The sequence below is a fragment of the Balaenoptera ricei genome, chromosome 13 (genome assembly GCF_028023285.1).
Source record: "Balaenoptera ricei isolate mBalRic1 chromosome 13, mBalRic1.hap2, whole genome shotgun sequence".
Classification (NCBI taxonomy): domain Eukaryota; kingdom Metazoa; phylum Chordata; class Mammalia; order Artiodactyla; family Balaenopteridae; genus Balaenoptera; species Balaenoptera ricei.
Genome location: NC_082651.1, coordinates 98,534,638 through 98,562,164, shown reverse-complemented (window position 1 = coordinate 98,562,164; position 27,527 = coordinate 98,534,638). Strand labels below are relative to the sequence as shown.

General features: G+C 45.3%; 2 protein-coding genes across 7 annotated transcripts in view; both read left to right on the top strand.

Annotated features, from left to right (window-relative positions):
- The first annotated feature begins 370 nt into the window (after positions 1-370).
- Positions 371-17,403, top strand: RSAD2 (radical S-adenosyl methionine domain containing 2). The gene is made up of 6 exons (XM_059942285.1): positions 371-793; positions 5,201-5,362; positions 6,933-7,162; positions 9,664-9,813; positions 12,816-12,848; positions 14,549-17,403. The coding sequence occupies exons 1-6, from the start codon at positions 445-447 to the stop codon at positions 14,711-14,713; spliced, it is 1,089 nt and encodes a 362-aa protein (XP_059798268.1). The 5' UTR covers positions 371-444; the 3' UTR covers positions 14,714-17,403.
- Positions 17,404-26,502: 9,099 nt separating this feature from the next.
- RNF144A (ring finger protein 144A) overlaps positions 26,503-27,527 on the top strand; it is a 112,852-nt gene continuing 111,827 nt past the window's right edge. For 5 of the 6 annotated variants that reach the window (XM_059942282.1, XM_059942283.1, XM_059942278.1 and 2 more), the window contains exon 1: positions 26,938-27,163. The gene's annotated coding sequence lies outside the window, so the exon portion shown is untranslated. Of the gene's footprint in view, positions 26,526-26,937; positions 27,164-27,527 lie in introns of those variants that run through there. The other variant, XM_059942280.1, reaches the window with a different exon arrangement.

Sequence of the window (27,527 nt, the reverse complement as noted above, 5' to 3'; positions counted from 1 at the left end):
TCCTAACAAACTCTTGCTGAGTGCCCCCGGGTGAAGGCTGCTGGAGTAGAAGCTTCTACATCTTATGTCATGCACGAGCAATACAACAGCTGCAGAGGTGGCTATGTCTCTCTCTAGTTCTACTGCTATCTGCTAGATCGAGACAGAGGTTAGAGATCAATATCTTCTCCATCTGTATCCAGTTAGGAGGCTATTATTTATACCCCTATTATTTATAGACAGAGGGGAAGCAGCGGGGCAGAGGAAAGCAGATGTCAGCCCTAGTTCTGAGCCTTCAGTCTTGGCCCTGTTCCAACTTTCATTTTCACGAAAAGAGAAATCGAAACTTGTGCTCAGCTGAGAGTTAGTCAAGGAAGGCGTGTCCCTCCTCCCCGTTTGACAGGTTGCCGGGCGCATATAAAGTGAGGCTGCAGCTGCAGGGCTGCCTCAGGGCACCTGGCCACCATGTGGATGCTGGTACCCGTGTCATTTACTCTCAAGCTGCTGAGCGCCTTCCTGCAGCCCCTGGGCTCCCTGTGGAGCAGCCTGGGGGCCCTGTTCCCCCGGCTCAGGGCAGCATTCTGGCTGGCAGGGGGCAAGAAGAGCCAGCAGCAGCGGGGCAGGAGAAAACCAAGGGAGACCAGCAGGGAAGACGAAGAGGACCGCGATCTGCCCATCACCCCCACCAGCGTTAACTATCACTTCACCCGCCAGTGCAATTACAAGTGTGGCTTCTGCTTCCACACGGCCAAAACGTCCTTCGTGCTGCCGCTGGCGGAGGCCAAGAGAGGCTTGCTGCTGCTGAAGGAAGCGGGTGAGTCCGGACCCAGAACGAGGTCAGGGGCTCAGCTGGCGCGTGGCCGGCTGAGAGGAGGGGGCTGGCAGCGCGCATGGGCTAGACGGTTCCCCCAGAGCCTTAGCGGTTCCCACCTTAGCGGTTCTGGGGGATGCCCTCCCGCCAGAGGATGTGGAGGTGAATTTGGGGATGGGTGTCTAGGCCTTCCCAACCCGCAGAGTCGGCTGGCCTGGGGGTAAGTGGAGCAAACCCAGCCTCCTGCCGCTGCTAAGCGAGCCGGGCCTGCACCTGCCAGGTCCCTGTCCGCCCAGCCCGCGGAACGAGGCAGGTCGGGAAGGTCGTGCTGCGCTGAGTCTGTCCGAAGCACGTGGGGTTTCCCAGAAACAGTTAATGAGGGAGGTTGCAAACAAATACAAACACTTTGACTTAAGAAACCGAATAGTTGAATCTTTTATTTTGGATTATTTACGTGTTCTTACTATGAAACTTTAGAGAAACTATTTACAACTCCAATAAGGCAATGACTTTGCCCTGGAGACTTTCTCACTCAGTGTCACCACGTCAGTAACTCGAAGGCATCTGAGAGAGACCCCAGCCTGTCCAGTTCTAAGGTGACATCTTCCGCTCCAGATCTGTCCTCCTTCTCTCCTTGTCCTCCTGTCTTCCCTAGAGCAACTTCAGCTACATGGCCAACTTTTTTCTCAACTTGCTTACCTTTTTTACAGACGTGTAACATGCATTTGCACAGACCTGCACACACCCAGGTAAACAGCACACAAATCTAGACAGAAAACAGCAGGGCACCCAAAACGCATGCTCCCTTCAGCCCCTGCCCTTCCCGCCCAGGACAACCACTAGCTCTTATTCTAACACACGCACTAGTTTTGCCGGATTTTGTGCTTGACGCGGTGAGATCGTAGGCTTGCACTTCATTGGATCTGACTTATTTTGCTTTCCATACGCCTGTCCAGTCATCCACAGCTCATCCAATGCCTGACCCACCTTGCCGTTCCCAGTGGGGTCTGGTTCAGGGTCTCATTATTTCTCACCAGGACTGCTGCAATTCATCTCATTGTCTCTGTGTCCCCTCTGAAAGCGCGTTATCTTACTAAAATATATATTTTGATGGCTAACTCCCGCACTTAGCTCTCTTGCATGGCTTCCAAGCCCGAACTTGTCAGCACAGGCTTCAAGCTCAGTGTTGCCATCCTTCACCCCACTTCCTGGAGGGCCCCAAGCTCTGGACACATCATGTGACACAGTTCTCCCCCAACACCTGCATCGTGGAGCCTGTGATTGCACTGTTCTCTCTTCCTGGAATGCCTGTCACCTCAGTCTCTGTTGGTGAACTTTCAAAGCTCCTTAGAATTATTCCTGGTCCTCGTCATGCAGAACGAATGCCCTCTCGCCTTCCTTTGTGATCCCATGGCATTTGTTACAAATGCATGTATTATAACATGTTTTATTTATTTTACTTTTTTAATTGAATGAAAGATTCTTTAAATCCTATAATGCTTTGCAGTTTTCAAAAGTTTCACACACATGATTTCATATAATCCTAATTATAACCCTTTTTCTCCCTAGCCCTATCTTGCCCCTCCCCCATTCCTTCTCCCCACTGGTAACCACTAGTTTGTTCTCTATATCTGTGAGTTTGATTCTTTTTTGTTTTATTCACTAGTTTGTTGTATTATTTTAGATTCCACACATAAATGATATTATACAATATTTGTCTGACTTATTTCACTTAGCCTAATGCCCTCCAAGTCCATCCATGTTGCTGCAAATGGCAAAATTTCATTCTTTTTTATGGCTGAGTAGTATTCCTTTGTGTATATATACCACATCTTCTTTATCCATTTGTCTGTTGATGGACACTTTTAAAAAAATATAAAAGCTTTTGCACAGCAAAGGAAACCATTGACAAAATGAAAAAACAACCTATTGAGTGGGAGAAGATATTTGCAAATGATATGACCGATAGAGGGTTAATAGTCAACATATATAAACAGCTGAGACAACTGAACATCAAAAAACAAACAACCCAGTTAAAAAATGGGCAGAAGGACTGAATAGAAATTTTCCAAAGAGGAAATGCAGATGGCCAACAGGCACTTGGAAAGATGCTCAACATCGCTAATCATCCAGGAAATGCAAATCAAAACCACAATGAGGTATCACTTCACACCAGTCAGAATGGCCATCATCAAAAAGACCACAGGGCTTCCCTGGTGGCGCAGTGGTTGGGAGTCCGCCTGCCAGTGCAGGGGACATGGGTTCGAGCCCTGGTCTGGGAGGATCCCACATGCCGCGGAGTGGCTGAGCCCATGTGCCACAACTACTGAGCCTGCGCGTCTGGAGCCTGTGCTCCGCAAGGGGAGAGCCCGCGACAGTGAGAGGCCCGCGCACCGTGATGAAGAGTGGCCCCCGCTTGCCGCAACTGGAGAAAGCCCTCGCACAGAAACGAAGACCCAACACAGCCAAAAATAAATAATAAATAAATAAATTTATAAAAAAAAAAAAGACCACAAATAACAAATGCTGGAGAAGGTGTGGAGACAAGGGAACCCTCGTACACTGTTGGTGGGAATGTAAATTGGTACAGACACTGTGGAGAACAGTATGGAGGTTCCTTAAAAAACTAAAAATAGAATTACCATATGACCCAACAATTCCACTTCTGGATATATATCAGAAAGAAGTAAAAACACTAATTTGAAGAGATACATGCACCCCAATGTTCACAGCAGCATTATTTACATTGCCAAGGTATGGAAGCAACCTAAGTGCCTATTGTAGCATATTTAAAATTGTGCTCTTGTGTTTTGTTTTGTTGTTTTGTTTTGAATATCTGGGTCCCCAAAGAGTTTGAGTTCCAAGGTTGAAACCTAGCATTCTGCTTATCTTTCTGCCTAACAAAATATCTAGAAGGTAATAGGAATCTAATGAATGTTTTTGAACGGATGAATTAGTGCATGAATGAACAAATGAAGAGAGCTCTGGGGTTATGGAACGAACTTAGACTCTTGATTCACAAGGCCAGGGTTTGAATTCCTGCTCCAGCACTTAAACAATGTGTCAAGACATTTAACTTTCTGAATATCAGTTTAATATTCTTTAAAATAGAGACAATAATGATAACTCATATATCAACCTTAAAAAGTTGTTACAAGGCACAAATAAATAGATGCTCATATGTTTTTTAATAGAGTATAAACTATTACAGTTATAATTAATACTTTTATATCATGACCTCTCAATTTTAAGTAAATAAAACCAAAGTTAGTTAAAATGGTTAAGGTATAGTATGGGTGATGTGTCCTGTAAGTAAAATTTCTGGCAAATAGAGGAAAATCTATTTTGGTGACTATTAAAATTTTAAGTTTATTTTTAAATTTAAACAATAAATGTACATTACATTTAAAATTAAAATTACTTCTCTGGCTGAAGATGCTTCTAAAATATATTATTTACTTCTTTGGCTTTTTTTTTTTTTTTTTTTTGGCTGAGTTGGGTCTTTGTTGCTGCGTGCGGGCTTTCTCTAGTTGCAGCGAGGGGGGCTGCTCTTCGTTGCGGTGCTCGGGCTTCTCATTGCGGTGGCTTCTCTTGTTGCGGAGCACGGGCTCTAGGCGCACGGGCTTCAGTAGTTGTGGCTCACGGGCCCAGCTGCTCCGCGGCATCTGGGATCTTCCCAGACCACGGCTCGAACCCATGTTCCCTGAACTGGCAGGTAGATTCTTAACCACTGCGCCACCAGGGAAGCCCACTTCTTTGGCTTTTAAACAGAGCAGACTGAATAGAACTCAACTGTTATGAACATCAGCTATTGATCTGTGCTGTGACAGGATGGCTTGTATGTTGGCACCATTGTGAATTAATTGCTCCTCATCTAAGCTCTTAACAACATCTCTACATCCTGTTCCTTCAGTTTTCTCATTCTTTCATCCCCTCTAACCTGCTCCTCACACTCATCACGGGCTACACCACAGGCCAATACACTGTTTCACTTTCTCTAGTTATCTGCCCCTATTTAACCACACTTTTAGGGAATCGTATTTTTATTGGATAATAATGCTCATCATACAAGCCACCTCCTAGCATGTTAGCTTATAAATAGTGAGGTGCTATAATTTACCACTGCCCCATTGTAGAAACATCTGAGAGTAAAGAGGGTGCTAGGAAAAACTAACTGATGAGATTTGGTCCTCCATAAACCGGGACTGTCCTGGGAAAGCTAGGATGGAGGGCGACCTGCACACTTAGAAAGATCAAAGGCTTTGGAGCTTGGGCGCACGTCCTAGCTCCATTTTTTCTCTCATATCATTCTATTACATTGAGAAAATACTACTTTTGCCATTAAAATAATAATGGATGTTGGTGAAGTGGAAAAATAGAAGGAAAAGCCATGCTCTCTGTCTGTCCCAGGTATGGAAAAGATCAACTTCTCCGGCGGAGAGCCATTCATCCATGACCGGGGCGAATACCTTGGCCAGCTGGTGAAGTTCTGCAAACGGGAGCTGCAACTGCCCAGCGTGAGCGTAGTAAGCAACGGGAGCCTGATCCGGGAGAGGTGGTTCCAGAACTACGGTGAGAGCCTCGCCTGGCACGTGACTGCTGCCTCCGTCGTTGTCTGTTACTGTATTTCCTTCCATCCCGGGCTTTTGGCCAGGCCTGCTGGGGATCCAAAGGGAGGAAGAAACAAGTGGGCTTATTCTAATCTCTTTTCAAGCTGGTAGGGCTCTAAGTAAACCAGTATGGCAAGGCAGATAACAGAACAGACTAGCCCCAGAACTCTTCCGTACATTATCAGTGCAGCTAGTTTTAGCTGAGCCGCTAGTGGGGAAAATTAACACAGTGTACAGTTTTGCAAGCCCTGACCTTATTGTTTGCTATTCGTGTTTAATTTTTAAAGTATTTTCGGAAATAACTCTATTTTAGTAGTCTCGTGTACAAATTAAGGGATTAGACTAAAACAGTCGTTCTCACCTTTGGCTTCATATTTGGCTACTGAGGAAATTTATAAAATATCTGTACTGGGACTGGACTCCAGACTAATTGTATCAGAGCCTCGTGGTATGTGGACAGGCCAACTTGGGGTGCTCCAAGGGATTCCACTATACAGCCCAGGGTTACAAATCCCTGGTCCTAAGACTGGGAAGCTAAGTTTTACGTAGATGTTAATATTCATAGAGCAGTACCTGGAATTTAGGAGGCACTTGAAAAATGTTAGCTATTATTACTGCTATCATTTTGGGAGACAGTTCTAACTGAACTCTTAGAGTAAAATGTTCTGTGCTTTGCTTTGTGTAAGTTGGTTGAGTCTTGAAATCATCCAAAGGGTAGTTGCATTTGCGATCTGTTGAGGACATTCACAGGAGATCTCTGATGAAATCCTCCTTCCAAGGTGATGAAGAAATGGATGTGGATCTACAGGGTGTGGATGTGGGTAGAACAGCCCACCTGAGAAAGGTTAACAAGAAGACCACAGGGCAATGAGTCAACATCAAAATGACCGTGAAGGGAGTCACTCAGTGAAAGAGGGGGTCAGAAGTTCAAAAGTAAGCTTTGGGAACCAGATTCAGAGACATAAGACAGGGTTAGGGAGCTGTGTGATCAGAGAAGAACTGGTTGGGTTTGCTGTCTGTGTCCCCAGGGCAGCTCGCTCCCTCCAGGATGGGCTCCACATGCTGTCAGTATGGTGTAAAGAGTAGGGACCAGAAGGATTGCTGCACCTTTGGGTCAAAAGCTCAAACGTTGTATGGGAGAGGTGGTGCAAGTCAGTGAATTTGGAAGTGCGTGAGAAAAAGGATCATTAGTGGTAGTGAGACAAAAAGAAAGTGTAAGGACTATTAATAGTGGACACGTGGACAGACAATTATGGACGTCCGTTGATCTTTGTCCTATACGGGAGTTCAAGGTTAGTGTTGCCATATGCTCAAATTATTACAGATACATCGTAAATCTACATTCTATGTTAAATCTACCCCCCCAGAAATATTTGCAAACAGTTTGAAATATTTTTAGATGTCTGGAGGAACAAACAAAATGTTTATGTCTACCTATGTGGTCGATAAGGCTCCAATTCTCCATCTCTGGCTTAAAGGCCTGTGTCTGCTTCCTTGGATGGAAAAGCCTAATGGTGATGGTTTTCCCTCAGGGGAATATCTGGACATCCTCGCCATCTCCTGCGACAGCTTTGACGAGCAGGTCAATGTCCTTATTGGCCGTGGTCAAGGAAAGAAGAACCACGTGGAAAATCTCCAAAAACTGAGGACGTGGTGCAAGAATTACAGAGTGGCCTTCAAGATAAATTCCGTCATCAATCGATTCAACGTGGACGAGGACATGAAGGAACAGATTAAAGCCCTGAACCCCATCCGCTGGAAGGTATGCGCCGTGTCGCTTTTGCTGCTTGTAATTAAGAGAACGGTCAGGAAAGACTTGCTTCAGAAAAACCAGAAATGATAGGGATACAGAGAACTATGGGCTCAGAGAGCCAGTTGGGAAAGCAGGCCCTTGGTCCTTCTTTCAGCTCTGCTAAACGTTAACTACTCACATTCTCTTTGCCTCAATTTCCCCCTTATAACTGATTTCCTTCTGGGAAATTGTGAAAGTAAATATAAAAGAATATGAGAAGTGCTTGGAGATATTCTGAAGAATATGTACATAGGAAGTCTAACTCGTATGTGTTTATTAAAATAATAAGACTGATTTGTCTTAAAAACTCTTGGCTTATTTATAAATGGGTATATGTTCTTCATAAATTCTGTTAGTTCATTTTTCTTTTTTTTTTTAACATCTTTATTGGAGTATAATTGCTTTACAATGGTCTGTTAGTTTCTGCTTTATAACAAAGTGAATCAGTTATACATACACATATGTTTCCACACCTCTTCCCTCTTGCATCTCCCTCCCACCCTCCCTATCCCACCCCTTAGATGGTCACAAAGCACCGAGCTGATCTCCCTGTGCTATGCGGCTGCTTCCCACTAGCTATCTATTTTACATTTGGTAGTGTATATATGTCCGTGCCACTCTCTCACTTCGTCCCAGCTTACCCTTCCCCCTCCCCGTGTCCTCAAGTCCATTCTCTATGTCTGTGTCTTTATTCCTGTCCTGCCCCTAGGTTCTTCATAACCATTTTTTTTTTTTTAGATTCCATATATATGTGTTAGCATACAGTATTTGTTTTTCTCTTTCTGTTAGTTCATTTTTTATAGAATTATTAGAAGCTATTGGGAGAAAGGCCATCCCCAAGTGGTAGCAAAATTCATTCCCAAGATTCATTCACCCAGATGTGTGCTTTAGGACTTAGCCCCACTATCAGCTACTAAAAAGTCTAAGGTTCAAATACACATAAGCCAGTTCAAAATGACTTACAGCACCCACCATGCACAGATGCTTACAAAGAATTATAAACTGAAGGTTTCTGCCCCTGGCTGTTCTTCAGAATGAACTCAGGGAACTGTTTCAAATCAGCTTCTTGGGCCTCATCCTATACCCACTATCCTGAAACAGATTAGCAGGAGGGTTTGTGTGAATATGTATTCTTAACAAGCTGCCCCGATGATTGCTATGCAGGTATCCAAAGTCTGTGCCTGAACCCCAGACTAATGCAACTAAAGATAAGACGTAGAATTCAATTCTAGCAAGTAAAAGAGTTAAAGAAAACTCTTGTAATATAAAGCTATGTGTGCTGGGATAATGTGGCAGGGTGAAACAGGCAAGGTTTATTTCTGCCAAAGAGCCAGGAAGACTTCATGTAGGAGGAGGTATCTGGCTCCTGCTCAGACAGAGGGACAGAATTTCCACAGGCAGGGAAGACCTAGGGAAGGAATTCCTGTCTAGACGCCAAGAAAACCTTTCCTATCAAAGCTGCCTGGGAAGTGCTGTTAATCCCACATTAGCATTCAGAGAAGGGTTGTGGAGATGGGAAAGGGATTAAGGTATTATTTTCCTGAGGTTATCCTGTAACATGTGGAAGTGGGTTATGGGAAACAAGAAATGTTTCTTACTTTAAAAAGTTTTAATTTGTATGTTGAACTTGATGTTTGGTTACATATGTAAGTAAGCTGGAATATCAGCCACTCTCCCAGGTCCAGGAGGAACTGAAAACAGCTACAGAAACAGGGGTGATGGGAGGACCCCAGGCTATGACCCACTGTGTGGAGACATCAGAGGAGAGCCAGAGGGCTAAGCTCCAAGCTCTTAGATTTCCCTTCTAGAGCCCCCTGTCAGTCAGCAGTCATGTACTATACTTATATATTATATATACGTATTATTATTATTTTTTTCTCATAGCTTTGGTTTGCTCATGGCTCCTTGTCACTTCTTCTCTATCTCTTTTCTCCAATCTTTCAACTCCTACTCTGGCTTCCACTTACCTGATTCACTCCAGAATTGCCTTTTCAAAATTCCGACTTTTTTTGGAGTGAGAGGATTAGCTGCTGTCCGCTTAGAAAACAGTTTTCACATCAGATCACTGAGGTCTGCAGGATGCAAATTGATGTAAACCTGGATCAGGTGTCAACTGTTATGCAATCTCTTACGTGGGTCAGAACCTGGTCCCCCAGACGGCCTCCTCCGCGGGAGGCCCTGGGCTTGCAGGCAACCATTATTTTGTAGTCTGAAAATATTAGGTTATAAGATTGGATCAAATGTAATCCAGACCAGTTTTTAAAAATTTATATTTTGGGAATGTTTGGGCTTCTAGAACCATATCCCTAAATTTCAGGGCATGTTCTCATTTCCCCAGAGCAGTGTCTTTCTAGAATGTTCCCTAGTTGGAGGAGTCTTCTTTGCCCAGGAGGGGTTCAGGGAGAAATGAGATTTGGGGCCAAAAGAGATGGAAAGCTCTTCACAAAGCCAACACCACACTTGTGTTTCAGGTCTTCCAGTGCCTCATAATCGAGGGTGAGAATTCTGGAGAAGATGCTCTGAGAGAAGCAGGACCGTTCGTGATTAGTGATGAAGAGTTTGAAGCCTTCTTGGACCGCCACAAAGACGTGCCCTGCCTGGTGCCTGAATCTAATCAGAAGGTTGTATGAAGCAAACGTTGTTTTCTTCCCCATCACACATTTAGCTCCAAACAGGAAAGCGTCTCCACCAAGGGCCGCACACACTGTGGCTTTGGAGGGTTTGCGTGGGGAGATGGGAGGAGTCTCAGGGCTGAGGTGGAGGGTTCACTAGGTCCTTAGGTTTCCAGTGTGAAAAACTGGATCCATCCTGTTAGTCCAAATGTACGTATCATGTAGGTTAAACAGTGTCAGCCAAAGCACGTCTACAGTCTGGAGCTTCCAGGTGTTATCGGAGACAGAGTAAATAATCAGTGTGCTCTCAGAAGCTAAAGAAAAAAAAGAACTTATTCAAAGCTACATTACTGCTGTGTTAGGGACAGGAGTAAAAAATTGAAGGTAGCCTGATATTCAACATACAGAGAACAGGTAAACTCATGTTCCCTGCTATGGAATGTTATACTGACTATAGAACCTATTTCAAAGAATATTAGGGAACAAGGATAAATTTGCATGATATGATATTAGGTACAAATGAAGAACTATAGGCAAAATTCATTTGACCTTTAATCCTAATGGGCAAAAAAGGTGTGTATGTACACATCCCATGGTCATCTTGGGATAATGGGATTATCAGTCATTTTTGTTTACCTTGATAACTGTTTGGACTTTAAATTTTTCTAAAATTGGTAGTTTTATTATTTTTAAAGTATTTAAACATCAAAAGCTTTCCCCATCTTCCACCAAAGAATATATATGCAGCAAAATCTCTCCCTCATATGCTTACATCATATTAGAAATTTGAGAACAAGGAGTCATTCCTTATACTTCAGACTTCTGAGTAATGTTGACCAGAGCACGAATAAGGAAATCCCTGAATGGAATCAGAGCAGCTTTTGAAAAGAAGACGGAGAACAGAGGAGAATACTCATATCTATACACTATTTTGTTTGACTTTTTAAAATTTGTCTTAATTACATAGGTAATGTGAGATCAAAGAAAATGTCATAAATTACTACTTTTTGAGCACTTCACAGAGGCCTCATGAGCCAGAAATATTATCCCCATTTTAGAAACTCTGAGGCTGAGTCATAAGGTTAACTGACCTCACCTACATGACAGAAAGGGTTAGCTGGCCTCACTCATGTCAGAGGTAAAGTGAGCTGATCTCACCTACATGAGAGGCATGGTTAGCTGACCTCATCTGTGTCAGAGGTACAGTTAACTGACCTCATCTATGTCAGAGGTATATTAACTGACTTCATCTGTGTCAGAGGTGAAGTTAGCTGACCTCACTAGTGACAGAGGTAGAGTTAGCTGACCTAACCCATGTCAGAGGCAGGGTTAACTCACCTCCCTTAAAGTCCAGCAAGGGACAAACTGGGGTTTGGATAACTTCAAAGCCTGAGAAGTTTACTAGTCAGTTCATTTCAAACTTCACTGTACAGACAAACCCCCAGGCAGGGTCTTGCTAAAATGCAGATTTTGAGTCAGCAGGGTTGGGGAAGTTATTGAGAGGAGGTGACCACTATTTGACCCAGAGCTGGACTTGGGCAATTGAAGGCTCCTAACCCCTCCCCTGTCTTCAGGACGGACACTCCCACGGTGAGACCATCTGGATGGTACATGTGTCTGAACCCAGCTCAGGCTTCTCTATAAACTTTCAAGACTAGCAGAGGGTGCTGAGGTCTTCTCGTCTTGCAGACCACCCAAGACAAGCTTTGTATGTCGGTTCCCTTGCATTGGTGAGGTCAGCTCACTTTACCTCTGACATAGGTGAAGTCAGCGAACCCTGCCTGTCATGTAAGTGAGGTCAGCTAACCCTGATTCTCACGCAGGTGAGGTCAGCTATCTATATCTGACAGAGGTGAGGTCGGTTAACGATATCTCGGTCATAGGTGAGCTCAGCTAACTTTACCTCTGATGTAGGCGAGGTCAGCTAACCATGCCTCTTATGTAGATGAGGTCGGTGAACTCTGCCTCTGACATAGGTGGGGTCAGCTCACTTTACCTCTGACGTGGGTAAGGTTTCACCCAGGGAACTCCCAAGTTTGCAAACCAGCAAGCAGGTCTGAGGTGCACCCATGATTCGGCATTTTAACCAGCTCCCAGGTGGTGCTGATGCCTGGCCCACCTCCAGACATTCAGGAACAAGGTCCCGAACTGGCCACGCACAGGAGTTGGCAAACTACAGCCCGTGGGACAAACCCAGAATGCAAGCCAAGAATGGTTGGAAAAAAAAATCAAAACAAGAATGACACCTGTGACTCAGGAAAAGTATACGAAATGCAATTTCAAGGTCGTTGTGGAAGGTTTGAGTGGAACACAGCCACACTTGCTCTCTAAGCATTGTCCACAGTGGCTTTTAGTTGTCACAGAGACCGCGTGGTCTATGACGCTGACAATATTTACTCTCTGGCCCTTTACAGAAAAATGTTTGCAGACTCCTACCTATATGGGGTACGTAGAGAGGGTATACCTTCCTATGAGAGCGTAGGCACACTCTCTATATACCTATAGAAGGCATAACTAGTTACAAGTAACGTAAGTAATATTACAATCCCCAGATAAGCTCCCAGGTAATAGCATTAAAGAGATTCTGCTTTATTCACTGAAAAGGGGGTCCATCAGAGGCATGGCGGACACAGGGAATATTGAACAATGAAGGACAGGGTTCCCCAGAGTTGGAGGAAATGGGGAAATTAGCCTGGGGGTTTCCCTGTCAGAGGAGCTTTCAGAGTGGCATGTGACCCTTCCAGCATGGGGCAGAAGCCAGCCTGCTAGAATCTGCTGGAATCCGAATGGACACAAACTGATGGCTCGGAGATGTGTGTTAGGTGGGGATGGGGCACTGGCAGATGGTTCACCTTGTAAGGGACGCATCTAAAGACACTCTAGAGATTTAAGAAATGTGGCCTCCAGGAATAATAAAGCACAAACGCACAAACGCGGTAAGACAGACAGTTGAGCATACATACTGAAAAATATGCTTGAAACTAAATTGGTATGTAATTTCTGCTTTGCAGATGAGAGATTCCTACCTTATTCTGGATGAATATGTGAGTATGTCTAATGCATTATAAAACGATCCCTTAAAAATTCATTAAGCAGCAAGGTCAGGGTTGAGTTATAATCAGCATAACCATTTAGCCCATATTCATTCTTTTTGGCCAGCATTTCATATTTTTATTGTCACTGACTAATATTATAGAGCCCTTACTTCACTGAGTCCGTCTCTGAGCTAAGGGGTTGGGCAGGCATTGGCTTGAATCTGATCCCAGTGTTTGCGCACACCCGCACTTGATGGCCTTTTCCCTATGGCTGTGGATCCATGGAGGTCGAGGTCGCACGGAGCTGACATCACACAAAGCAGAGTCCTTTGTTATTCCATCTTCAGCTGGGTTCTCTGGTCAAGGGGCGCCCAGGGATCTTTGCAGGAAGGACATGTCACACTTGACGTTATTGCCTTTAATACCTCAGATGCTGCCAGCTTGTCCTCTGACAGATAGCTCTTGGCTTTGGGGAGAAGAGATTACAGTTCCTCTCCAAAAGCCACTGATACCTTCCTACCCCACTGCCTTCCAAAGGAAGAGATACGCCATCATTCTCCAAACTGAAAAACAAATCATTTCTCCCTTTCCTTGTCTCTTTTTGTTTTCTTTTTCTGTCCCAATTCATAAACTTTTGCCAATATTTCTAGCACTGGACAAATAATTCCATTCAAAGATCTGTTTTTAAGAAATGAGCTCCAACAAGAACCATGGCTTTTCCATATTTACACTGAATTTGGTGTTTCGAGAAATGCTTACTGTGACTTTTGATATTTTATTATTTTCAAGTTAATCAGTGATGATTCACAGTCATTCATTTGCTGTCAATAGGTGCTTTCTTTAAGGAGCAGAGGGGGAAAGGTGGTAACACAAATGTTCAGTTCATGGGTTCAAGGTAGAGAGGAAAAGTCAAACGGAATTTATTTTTGGAGTACCATGACTGGCTGGGGATTTTGACCAATGTTCCTCCACAAACTCTCTGGTTTCTGTACAGTTGGAATAAATAGAGTGGGAACAAAATTTACTTTTGGCAATCTAAGAACATTTTGATTCAACAAGCGTTACTACAAAATGCTGTGTGCCATGGTAGGTCATAGAGGTGTGAAGATCTGGTTCCTGTCTGTAAGATGCTTAATTTAGGATAAAAACCAAGACCTTTAGCAGGGCATGTGCTACTCTTCTTGATGTGGGACCTGTCCGCCTCTGTAGCACCTTTCTTACCATGCTATCTCCCTTTCTTAAAAGAAGCTTTTATTTCTATTTACACTTTTTTTTTAAAATTTCTGCACACACAGTTCTCACTCCAGCAATATCATCTACCTGCAATTTCCCAAACTCACCGTACTGTTTCACGCTTCTGGGCTTTTCTGATATTGTTCTCTCTAGCTTACAATTTCAAAACATAACTTAGATGGCAACAATTTTTGGAAGCCTTTCCTGATTACCCCGCCCCCCAGTGGAGGGACAGGCACGTGTATATAATTCTGTTTATCATGCCCTTACCTGGTCTCAGGTGTTCACGTGGGTGATGGGAGCTGGTTGAGTACAGAGATGGTGTCCCCAGAGTTCAACGATCCCAGTGAAGCATCTGGTTCACAGCTCCCCACAAACATTTGTTGAAATGATTGGAACATCAAAAGTCATTTTGAGTTGATCCCCCGAATTGAGTTTTACAGGAAGTATCCCAATTTCTGTCATGAATTTCCTAGATGCGCTTCGTGAACTGCAGAAACGGACGGAAGGATCCTTCCACGTCCATCCTGGATGTTGGCGTAGAAGAAGCTATAAAATTCAGCGGCTTTGATGAAAAGATGTTTCTCAAGCGAGGAGGGAAATACGTATGGAGCAAGGCGGACCTGAAGCTGGACTGGTAAAGCTGAAGACTGAACAACCTTCAGCGCATCTGTGGGGACCGCCCTGGCACTCAGCGCGTGGCTGCCCTGCTTCCCGTGGGCACTGCCAGGGGCCCCAGATTCGATTTTCAGTCGCACGTGGGATCTGATTGCCTGTGGTAACTGAACAGATAAATTACTGGGAAAATTGAAATCCTTAGACCATGCAAGACCATTAACTTTAGTTAATTAGCTTATTATGGATTTAATTTTTGAGTAGTATTTACTGTGACTCCTATATTTCCATTTTGAAGTTATTTTTCCAGTCCTTTCATTTGATAGTTATTTTCCCATCCGGAAAAATTACAAATGATCTCCCCCGATTATTTCTGCTTGTGGTGAGGCTCTTTCCTTTTCGGGCTTTATATCACTGCAATCTTGGACTTTTTACCCAGAAGTCTAGAAATAGTCCATACATGTTTCAAAGAATAAGAAATAATCATCTTACCAGGCTTTGATAAGTACCTAGAAGGAGATAACTCATCTCCCCAGGGCTCTGCATGGCCCTGACCCACGCTGACTATTCCAGGAATGTGAGTGATCTCTGCGGCTCCCCTTTCTCTTCCAAGATTCTTAACAAAACCAAGGTGTGCTTTAAATTTAGTGATGAAGTTTACATGGGGTCAGGGCTTGGGTTGCTGTGTGAATCTGCTGAGTCTGTCAAGCAGCAACATATGAGTTTGTTTGCTTGGTTGTCCCCGTGTCCCTGAAAAGTGACACTTTCCTGGACTGGCATGAACTCATCTGCAAAAGCATCAGGCAAAGGTGGAGCAAAGGGTGTGACGAAGAGTGTAGGGTGCACCAGGATTTTCTGTAAATGAAGCTGTGGCACAATATAATATTTCCCATTTAACTCTGAATCACTTGAAATAAGAATGTAATCTAGGTCAATATAAGATCCAGAGCCTTCCTTTGCTAGGCTAAGAAAGAGCTTGAGGGAAAATGTCACTTGAATTGGGTCAAGGAACAAAATCTTCTCCTCTTGGAAATAACACATGCAGTTTGTTCATGCAACCTAGACAGTATCCCATTTCCTGGGAAATAATAATTTCCTATCATTGTTTTACAAAAGCAAAATCATGGACAATTTTTTGCTCAAGCAAAGAACTCTTGTAATCCAGCTGCCGTTCCAGTATTGGCCACTAGGTGGCATTTAAATGTTGCCTGATTCCGTTACGCAGCCATGAAGAAATTCCGCTTCAGAATCTTTTTTCAAGACTTGGTGATTTTGAAAGTTTGGTTTATGTGATTTTTTTTTTCTCAGAAAAGATATTCCTACTTCAAATTTTAAATCACTGTAATTCAACTGAAATATGTTTGTGTGTCTTCTGCGATAGAATGGTTGTCATATATTTTCCATTTTATTTTATGTTTTTAAGAAAAAAAAAAGAATTAGAAAGTATTTTTCCTCTATGGGTCTTGATGGTATCTAAGCCATGACGACCTTAATATAATCAGATAACCATAAAACAGGTTTTTTGTTTTTTACTTAACATGAGTTTACTTTGCTGACCATTACATTATTCCACAAAGGGCACGTATGTGAAAGCACAGAAGACATTGTGTGGTATCCAGTAGATGCTCAATCATTATAATCTGAAACAAAATCTGAATCTGAAGCCCAAATCCTCTGAGTTGAAGTGAATTTCTCTCGAGCTGAGGGAAACTGAATTTCTCTTTCCCCAAAGGGAATATAAAACAAAACACTGCACTTGAGAAAAAAAAAAAAATATATATATATATATATATATGTATATATATAAAGAGAAAAAACAAAAAATAAAATAAAAAATGAACAAAAATCAGAAAAAGAGAAAAACAAATAAGCTATTTTAAACACACTTTCCAGCTGTTTTTACACCACAACCCCCTTTCTTATGCACTGAGAGAATTTTCAAAGCCTTCATGTTTAAAATATTCAAATGTTCATTTTTCTTAAGTGGGAGAAGTCAGGACATTTATCATTAGAGTAAAATTCAAGTTTGGATTATATAACATTTTGCTTTATAGTTTCAGTTTTTAAATATGTGTATCAGTTTTGTGAGACAAATTCCTTTTTATCAGGAAAATGAAAGGTAATTGAAGTGAGGTATCTCAATTTAAGTGTTAAAGGCAAGTATTCTGTGGTGCTTTCAATTATTGCTTAGTTTAGCTTGTAATACTATGAATAGAATTTTGTCTTAAGAAACCTAGAAAGATCAGACATTAGTAACAGCGTACTGGTTTAGAAAGGATGAACCATCTCTGTTATTTAGTGATAAATGCTATGAAAGTTGCCTGTTTTAGGTTTGAAGATGAATGAGATCATTTGGCTGAATCATCTGAAATGTCAGCTCCTATTCTATGACAATCTGGAGTTTGGAGTCTAGTTGTTCGATCAGTAGCGAGAATCATGATTCTAAAACAGGCAGACAAATTCTCAATGAGGCTCCATCAGGCAATAATTCATCCCGTAGGCCGCTCTTCTGTTGAAAGGACTGTTTCATTCACTGCGATTAGTTGAAGACTAATCATGCAATAAGATTTTAAGGTTTTTTTCTTGAGTATATCTAGGACATCTTAATTTTAGGGAAATATATGTAAATATGTATATTTTTTCTCCATATATGATGCTCTTGACTATTGGTCTGTTGTAAGATGTTATAATACATTAAAGTATTTTTTGTACATTACCTTCACTTTCAGTGGGTCAATGTAATGAAGTCTCTCCTTGGTGTGTGTTTAAAGTAATTACATGCTTTTACAAACCACCCTCGCTAAAGGCAAGTACACTTTAAAAATCAAGAAAGTTATCAATAATTAATAAGCACATTTCAACCAACCCACTCGGCAATAAGATGGAGCAGAGGTAAGCCCCTGGGGAAAAAACTCCTTGTGTTCTAAAATGAAAGCCAGCCTCTTGGGGGCCCAGTGTCCAAAACGTGATCCCTTCTGAAGGAATGAATTCCTGCAGACAGGCAGCAGGAATAGCACCAGCCCAGGGTACGAGTGGTCGTAGAACCACCATTCTGAGTGTGACCTGGTCAGCAGTCCAAAGGGCAGGCGTCTGGCACCCCGGAGTCCAAGGAGGTGCAGAGGTCCCCCCCAGCACCCGGTTCTGAGCGGTCCACTCAGTCCCCTCACATGCATCAGGCCGGCCCTGCCGCTGCTTCTCCTGTCAGCCTGTTTCTCCCTCCCACCCGCTTCCTGGCTCTGGGAGCTAAGAGTTCCACATCCCTGGCTCCAATGCCCACCTCACATCCTCCAGACGCGGACTGGTCCTCCTCGGACATGCGGCGTTTCTCAGACGTGTCCTTGTACTTGATCTCCAGTTACAAGTACTCACTTCTTCAGTAAGGATATGGCCTCACTACCTTTTCCCATTCTGGATACATGCCGACCCTGGGCTCCAGCCCCCAGGACAGAGGTCAAATCCAGGGGCTTGAAGACAGTGAAAGAGACTCAAGGGGCAGCCAAGGTCCTCTGTCATAGTGGCTGGGACACGGACAGACACATCTGGGGTACACAACCCAGTGTCAAGCCACTGCGGGCACACGTCATACCAGTCAGGGGAAAAGGCTGGGAAATTACACAGAAAACCCACATAGCAATTTCAACTCAGATGCCATTGAGCTGGGTTTGAAAGACCAGAAAGACTTTAACCACATTTTTCCCCCATGATTCTAAAAAGAATATGCATTTGGAGAATATTGGAAAAACAGAGTAAAGCAAAATGAAGAAAATAAAAATTACCCATAATTGTTATCACCCAGAGGCAACTGCTAATTCATTTCATGCATATGTCCAGTAATGCATAGTTTTAATAGAATTGAGCTCTTACTTAATTTTATTTTCCACTAATATCTTATGAAGGGTTTTAAAGCCAATTAGCATTCTTACACTTTAATGAGAACAGCCAGTTCTTAACAATTCACACAAAAAGATGAGAAGAGATTCAATGGTATTCTAAAAACCACAGTTAATTTGAAAAAAAATCACTGGATTTTGTTTTTGAGTTGTTTACATATTTGATTATGAATGTGAATGCAACCCGTGCTCTGGGAATTCATATTATCTAGAAAATATAAATATAATAATGAAAAAGAAAGCTTCCCTGCGCAAGCTCATCCCTGGAGGATCCGGGGAACTGCCCAAAAGTGATTTATTTTTTCACTTGGGGCCATCTCGGCTGGTCCTTGCCTCATTCCTTTTATTTTTAGGCTGCACCGGGTCTTAGCTGTGGCACTCTGGGATCTTCCTTGCGGCACGTGGGATCTTTCAACTGCGGCACATGGACTTCTGCAAAATCTAGTTCTCTGACCAGGGATCGAACCCGGGCCCCCTGCATTGGGAGCGTGGCGTCTTACCCACTGGACCACCAGGGAAGTCCCATCCTTGTCTGATTCTGCTCCTAATTCCCATGTGTGAGTTTTTCCACACCACCAAGCAATTCTCCCACACCAGCTGGATGTCCTACAATTCAACTCAAGTCTGACACTCTCTACCTGGTGGTAGCATCAGATTCTACAGGCTAAGGACTCTGTCCCACAAGACTGCCCCTCACCACCCCTCCCCCCAACACAGACGCCAATCACAACTGCAGGTTGTCACCTGTGCTTCTGACTGGCCACCTATATTGAAGGTTCCAAGGACCCCCTCCTAGGATTGGATTAATTTGCTAGACCAGCTCACAGAATTCAGAGAAATATTTTACTTATTAGATTACCAGTTTACTGTGAAGGGATATAGCTTAGGAACAGCTGATGGAAGAGGTGCAGGGGGCCAGGTATGGGGAAAGGGCCCAGAGCTTACATGCCCTCTCCAGGGGCACCAGTGTCTCCCAGTCTCCACATGTTCACCAACCTGGAGGCTCTCTGAACTCCATCCCTTTGGGTTTTTATGGAGGATTCATTACGTAGCATGACTGGTTAAATCATTAGCCACTGGTGATTGGACTCCCCCTCTGGAGGTCTGGGGGTGGGACTGAAAGTTCTAACCCCTTAATCACATGGTTGGTGCCCTGGCAGTTACCCCCCACCAGAGGTGGCCTAGGGGCTTTCCCAAAGCCCCCTCAGTAGCGTAGCAAAAGACATCCGTATTGATGTCATTGAGATAGGCTGGGACCTGGGACCTGGGACCCCCTTACCTAAATGCTTGCACCTGGACAAATGTCTCCTACAGCAATGGAATAAAAAGAAACTACAAGGACTAAAGGTAACTGTGCACTTGCGCAGCTGGGGCAAATTATGAACAAGATACAAAAAGGCTAAAACCCAACTGCCACTTCTGAGGTGCTGGGAGCAAAAGCAGGGGACCGCACATGCCCCCTGCACACAGCACCACCAAAGGGGTGGGCACACCATCCAAGCCGCCCCTCCTGCCTGACCCATCTATTCCCCCCCCCCCCATTTAAGGGACCAGCTCGCCCCCTCTGGGGAGCAAACAAGGAAACCTGTTACTTTTTTTCACTCCCTCCTGCTGCAGCATGAGTCCGAATAAAGCCTTGCCTCAATTCCTCATCTGGCCTCTAATCAATTTCTAGTGATTAAAGAGTCCAAGAACCTAGTAACAGCATCACTTAGGAAAGTCCAAGGGTTTTAGGAGCTCTGCACCAGGAATGAGGATGAAGACCAAATATGTATTTCTTATTATAAATCATGATCTCTCACCCTCAACCCCCTTAGCTCCATGTCTGAATAGACTGACTTCTATCAGTTCTCTCCTGGAGTTTGGGTTGTAATAAGTTTCCAAGAATTCCTCCCCATAAGCTGTTACTGAGGAGTTACAAGACATGTGTGTGTGTGCGTGTGTGTGTGTGTATGAAGCAGGAGCTGTGCATTTTCACAAGGGATACCTCGTCACTCCTTCCATCATAACACAAATGTCACTTTACTCAAGTGTTGTTTGCACTGACCTGACCTGTTGCAGTCAGCTCAGGTGGCCATAATAATACACCTTAAACAACAGACATTTATTTCTCACAGTTCCAGAGGCTGGAAGTCCAAGACCAAGGTGCTGGCTGATTGCGTGCCAGGTAAGCAATTCCTGCTGCCCTCACGAGGCAGAGACCACCGGTTGGTAACAATGGGGAGGACTCGCCCAGGCTCCAGGCTCTGGGAGGGGGGTGTTCTCTCCGCCCCCCGGGATACCCAGACTCAGCAACTCCAGGTATTACTTGGTTGTTATTTGTTTGTTTGCTTGAGTCTGTGCAGCCTTCTCTTGATGATTAGATGTTCTGACTGTGCATCTTCTTTCAGGGAAATGAGATGTGGCCTTACCCTGAGATCCTGTGGTAAGAAAAAGTTCTCAGAAATACAGCCTGGTATCCAGCATTCATACACAGATATGAGATAGGACAGGAAGGAAAGGGGAAGACAGAGAGTTGATACAGACCTTCATGCACATGCAGGATGGGGACGGAGGAAGAAGAAGCTGCATTCTTCCATCCTAACATGGAACCATGGTGCCAGAGCCATGGACACCACAAGAGTGAGGAAAGTGTGAGAGCTCGGGTCAGGCACAAAGGCTGATGACCTAACGACACCAAAGGCAACAGCAGTGAACTGAGGTCTGAAATATTAGGAGAGGTTTGCCAGCTTGTCCGGGGTTAGAGAACTTAAGGAGACTGAATAATCTCCTTAAAATAAAGTATCTTTAAAATCATAGCAGAATAAAAGTTAAATACAAAAAAATCAAATGGTTCTTAGGAACAAACAGAAACAAGAATCTCTAAAGGGGTCTCCAGGTCTGTTTAGGTCCAGAAAGGGTCTTTGCAGCCCCAGTTCTATTCTTACTCCCATGGTCCCCCAGAACTGTCCATCCACAGGTGGTACCCAAGGCCCCGTGGATCCTGGCCGCCCAGGACCCACCCTCCACCCTCATTTCTGGTAGACAAACCCACTGCCTCGCCCAACCAGATGACCCCACCTGATGTGTCCCGGTTCTGCCCTCTGTGTCTGTGCTGGGGCTCTTCCTGCTGTTCACTATGTCCGGGTCAGCTCTCTGGGAAGCAGGCTCTGACATGGAAGTTTCCTGGCAGGGGATGCTCTCCCAATGGCTCTCGCAGGGAGTGGGGAGCAGAGGCCCTGGGAGGCGGTTGCGGTAGAGCTTCAGCTGATGGGACGTGGCTGGGACCCTTCAGGAACGTTCCAAATTCATGCAGCTGAGCAGGCGTTTAACTCCCAATGGACCGATGAATGGAAGCACTGCCTCCAGACATCTGGGTGAGGCAGCTTCCTTTGGCAGAGGAGAATTCCCAGGAAGTGAGCTGTCGACACCCCCTCACTCCAGGCAGCTTGGGGAGTGAGCGCTGCCTGGAACCATGGTTCCATGTTAGGATGGAAGAACGCAGGTTCTATAGGCGGGTCTGTGCAAGGCACTACATCATCGACCTGTCACATCTCACCCAAACCCTGTCCAGTGGGCGGAGCTCCATGTCCTGTTCCTCTCTCAGCCTTTATTGTAAACCTTTAAGACATTATACCACGTGGCCACACGCATGAGGAATGAGCTCCGGGCACCACAGTCTCTGTCCTGATTCTCGCCTGATTTCCTCACGGTGTTGCCTTTCTGCCTCTCTGATACCTCCATTCCTTCCAGGTTCCCATATTCTCTGGCTCCTGGCCACCTGCCTCAAACGTGCTCTCATGTCTAAGACTTGATGACTCATTCTACTTAGCTGGTACTGCACATTGACTCTCCTTAAGACCCACAGTGAATTACTGTGACTTGACAGCAAATCTAGAACGAAGGCATTAGTAAGTGTAGACTAGGTTTCCATAGCTTAACACATGCAAGTGTACATTCTTCTGGGAATTACCAGAAGAATTACCTAACAGGAGGTAACCCAGGGACCCAGACTGATTTCACTGTAGGGTCCAACCGTCTCACTAGGTGGCTGTGTGCTTACTGTGATGGGGACAGGCCGGGCCAGTTAGAGGTCTTTAAGTTCTTCTCTCTGCCTCAGCTCAGAAGTGACAGTCCTGCGCACAGTCTGGTGAACAAAATGAGCCACATGCCCCCTCCTACCTGCAAGGGGCTGGGAGATGTGGGGAAGCACATAGATATTTAGCGAGCATCAAATGTCTGCCCACAATTAAGTCCATCTAATGTTGAATATAACTTAGTCATTCCTTCAGAACTGGAAAAGCCTTTTAAAATTCTGTCAAGTCACAAGGGTCATATCCTATTGATGGTTCTAGAAAAGCAATATAATAAAACGTGAAAATAACTGAATCAGCTGAGAACCTTGAGTAGTAGTACCGTGGGTGTCACTAACTGGCAGTGATCTTGGGACCTTCAAGGGCCACTTAAAACCTCAGTGTTTCTATGTGTGAAAAGAAAAGATGAGATTAAACTTTCTCTCTGGTCTAAATGTCTGTGTAGAACCTATGGCCTTTGCATCTGAGCCATATAGAAGTACAAGGTAGCAGAGAGTCCTGGAAGACAAGATTCATCTGTTTCTTTCTACAAATATTTATTAAGTGCCCAGAACTTGTTCTTACTGTGCTGGGGTTAGTGGTGAACAAGACAGAAAATGCCTTTACTTTCTGAGAGGATGCCAGAAAAATATCTTTACTTTTTGTTTAACATGGTAACCTTCTTGCTTATTAGCATGTACTTTATCACCTTGGTATGACATTTTTATATTTGTTATGAAATTATTCTCTAAATCGTAGTCACACATGGGCACTTTCTAGCTGCTTGTGTTAATTTGCTAGGGCTGCTGAAACAAAATACTATGGGCTGAGTGGCTTAAAGAAGAGAAATTTATTTTCTCACAGTTTTGGAGGCTAGAAGTCTGAGATTAAGGGACCGGCAAGGTGGGTTCTTCCTGAGGGCTGAGGGAGAATCTGTTGCAGGCCTTCTCCTAGCTTCTGGGGCTTAGCTGGAATCTTTGCTTAGTTTGTGGAGGCATCACCTCATCTCTGCCTTCACGTTCCCATGGTGTCCTCCCTGTGTGCCTGTCTCGAAATTTACCCTTTCTATGAGGACACCAGTTGTATTGGATTAGGGCCTACTCTTCTCCAGTACGACTTCATCGGCAACAACCCTATTTCCATATAGGGTCATATCAGGAGGTGGTGGAGGTTAGAACTTCAACCTATGAATTTGGGGGACACAGTTCACCCCTAGCAGTGCTGTTGTTAAGTGATTGCAAGGATGAATTTCCCCTTCGCTTGTACTTTCTTTCCTGAAGTTCTGTTTTTCTTCCTTAAGCTATCATGCTTTGTTGTTTTGACCACACACTTTATTGTGACGGTAAGGTAGTTTTGCTTTTTTTGCATTTTCTCTCCACGTGTTCTGGGAAAATACCCGGAGCCTTGCATTTTTTCTAGCTCCAGGGGTCTTTGTACGGCAGAAGGCAGAGCTGCCTGAAGACAGCCTCTCTGGGTTCCTTATGCAACGCTCCACCTGCGGAGGAGATTATTTGGGACATCTAGGCTGGGAAGGAAAGAGAGGGGGTCTTTGTGGGAAGGGAGGCAGGGGCTGGACAAGGAAAGCTTTCCCAAGAGGCCCTGAGAGCGGCAGAGACTTGGCATCGCCCTGGGAGGTGGGGAACCTCTCAGCTTCCCGTGTACCTGGGAGAGAAGCTGAGCACAGCCTGCTTGCAAGGGACTGCAGGGCATGGAGAAGGGACTGCTCGATGGACAGCGTGATGGGCTGAAGATGACAGGTTACATCCCATATCTCAGCACTGTAAAATCCCCCAGATTCCTGTCGCCTCTAGGGAGAGAGAAGTAGAACAACAACTGACATTTTGATTGCTTGCTACTCTAGAAATAAGGAATTGAATTTAAGTTAATTTTAAAAATTAAAGAAATGTGAATTTTCTATACTTTCAGAATGTGTGATTATGAATTCATACAAACTCCACTGTCTAAAAATGTTTTATTTTAAGCCACCAGTGTGAATCTTGAGCTTCGCTCAATTTTCTATGTAAAGGAGGAACTTCATAACAGACTTCCATTTCTCCAGCCTCTGGACCATTTATTTACTGTGGCACTGATTCCCTGGCCTGTAACCATCTAGCACAAGAATCTTGCCCTTAGTAGGTAATCAAAAAGGGGCTTGTTCAGAGAGTGAATGATGAGTCACATTGCCCACAGGCACAAACGCTTAGCAACAAAGGGTATTTTTTAAAGTGATCTTGACCTGACAAACCTCTGGGTGAGATGGTTGAGAGCCGTGAGCTGTGCAGAGGGTCAGTCGGACAGAAAACCAACCAGTGATGGGTGGACGTGACCTTGAGAGACATTGGAGAGAACCAGGAAGGTTGCTCAGTGGCACAGCTCAGAGCAAATGACTCTAGTCTTTATTTATTGAGCACTTACTATGCTCAAGGCCCTCTGGGAAATTCCATACAAAATTACTTCATTGCTGTTCTACAGAATCTCACGACCTAATAAAATCAGGCAGTAAATATCCAAAGCATGAAGTCTAAGAGATGCCATGATCAGCATGGAGACAAACTATTATACAACTTCAGACTCCTGGAGATGGGGAAAGCAGTGATGGATTGGGAAGACTTCACAGAGGAAAACGACATTTGAGATGCAGTGTATGGCCTGCTGCAAACTGTATTGTCAACGATGGTGTCCTCTTTCCCCATCTCCCCAACAAAAGTGATGTTAACAAAGACAACCAAACAAACATGGGAATGAAGTCACACACACACACACACACACACACACACACACACACACACGTCACTGCTTAAGGACCCAGTGGCTCAGTTGGGTAAGAAGTTGGCTTTGCACCTCAGCCCTCTTCCTGCCAGCCCTCCCCCCATCCCCATTCCCATGCCCCTGCTAACCATACAAACATCTGCATCTCAGTATGGCCCCATTCATCCTCCTCCCTGCTATTTGCTGTCATCCTTTCATTCATTTAATCATTCATTCATAAGCAGTATCACACCAGTACATTCCTGGTACCACAACCAGTGTATAGAAGGGGTGAATATATTTTCTGTGACGCTCAGGCCTTTATGCAGAATCATTTTCATCTTCTGGTGAGAGGCTGGAGTAACCAAGTATTGTTGGAATTCTTCCCATTGTGCCTTTTCCTTGAAAGATGACATTTGTACAAAGAATTAGACAAAGACATCAGAAGTGCTCATTCATATTTGGGGAGGAAAAATGTTTACCAGAATAACTTCTCAATGTAGATGAGAAGATTTATTATGATTATGATTATTATTTTTAAAAAGATGGTTATGTCGTAGAGGAAGGCAAATGATGCAGTGTCAAGATAGTTAAGAGTCTTGTAGTTTGGGGGAAAATGAGACAAATAACAGCTAAGGACTATGGAATCCTTACAATTTTCCAGTTATGTTGAGATTGCTCTATGCATATTTGCCGTATTTAACCCCTGCCAAGATCTCGATGACCATCTGTATTTTTCAGATAAGAAAATCAAAGCACAGAGAAGTTAAGTAACTTGCTTAAGGTCACTGGGCCCATAGGTGATGGCATTAGAATTCGTGTTGAAGAAAGCTATGGTGGTGGGTTTTCCCATACTTCTGGAGAAAAGAGTCTGTCTATTGAAGGAGGCATTCTTTCATAGGCACCAATAGGTTTTGTTCAGATACGCATGCCTGAGACATATAATTTAGCACTGGTGCAACTTCCAGCTACTAGAGGGAGTGGCAAAGAGAAATCTTACAGGAAAATTCTACCTTCAAAGATCTTTGGCTCTAGCAAGCTAGAAACCCCAAGAATAGGAAATAAACTGCTGTGCCTGGATCTCGGGAATCCCCAGAAGGAAGGACCAGACAAGTTGCCTCCTCTTCTCCGTCCGTCCAAGCAATCAGGTAGTGGGAGGCAAAGACATTTCACGTGACGCTGGCGTGGAAAGGCCCTCAGCCTTCATCTCAAGGTCCCCACACGCCGGGGCATCAAGCCCAGGTTCTGGGAGCCCCGATCTGCTCTGAGGCAGTGCTCTTTCTATCACCCGGCTAAGAGTGTTTTGGGGTCACCCATTTCTCTCCCGTCTTGCTGATCGTTTCTCCCCGGCGCATGGGCATCTGGGGCAGTCTTCTGGCTGCCTCCGGACGACGCGCCCCGTGCTCCTCTTGGCGGCGTGAGGTCCGGGTGGTCCTCGGGCACCGGGTGTCCCCGCGGGCCTGCGCGGCCGAGGGCGGGGCGGGGCGCGGCGGCGGGCGCGGCGGGCGGGCGGGCGGCAGGGGGCGCTGCGCGCCGGGCGGGGGCGCTCGGGCCGAGCCTGTGCTCCCCGCGTCTTTGTGCCACTCGGCGCCGCCGCCCACTCTCCCCCCGCGGGCCGTGCGCCCCGGCTGGAGGGCGGGCGGGAATAAAGGGCACCTCCGGGCGGGGCGGCGGACACGCAGCGCGGACACCCGGCCCCGGACCGCGGACCTAGGCGCGGCGCGCGGAGCCCCGCCCGTGGTCGAGCAGGAGCGGCGGCCCCGGGGCCCCTGCCGCGCGGGACCAGGTGGGTGACGCGCGTCCCCTTTGTGTCGGCCTCGCGGGAGCCGGGCGCGGCCGAGGGGCCCGAGAGAGGTGGCCGTGCCGAGCCGGCCTCGGGCGCCGGCAGCGGGCAGGGGCGGGGGCCGGTCCGCGCCCGGGGCGACACCCTGGCCCTGCCCCTCGGTGGCTCCAGTGCCGCGACCCCTTCGGGACCCCGCCCGCCTCCCGGTCCGCCGGGTCTGCAGCGCCGCGTCCCCGCGCTCCGGCCGGTCCCGCGGACGAGGTGGCGGCCCTGGGTTGGGGGCCGCGGGACGGACCACCGCGGTGGACGGGGTCTGGCGAGGGCGAGCCGCCGGGGCGCGGGGCGGGGGGGGCGTCGGGAAGGTTCA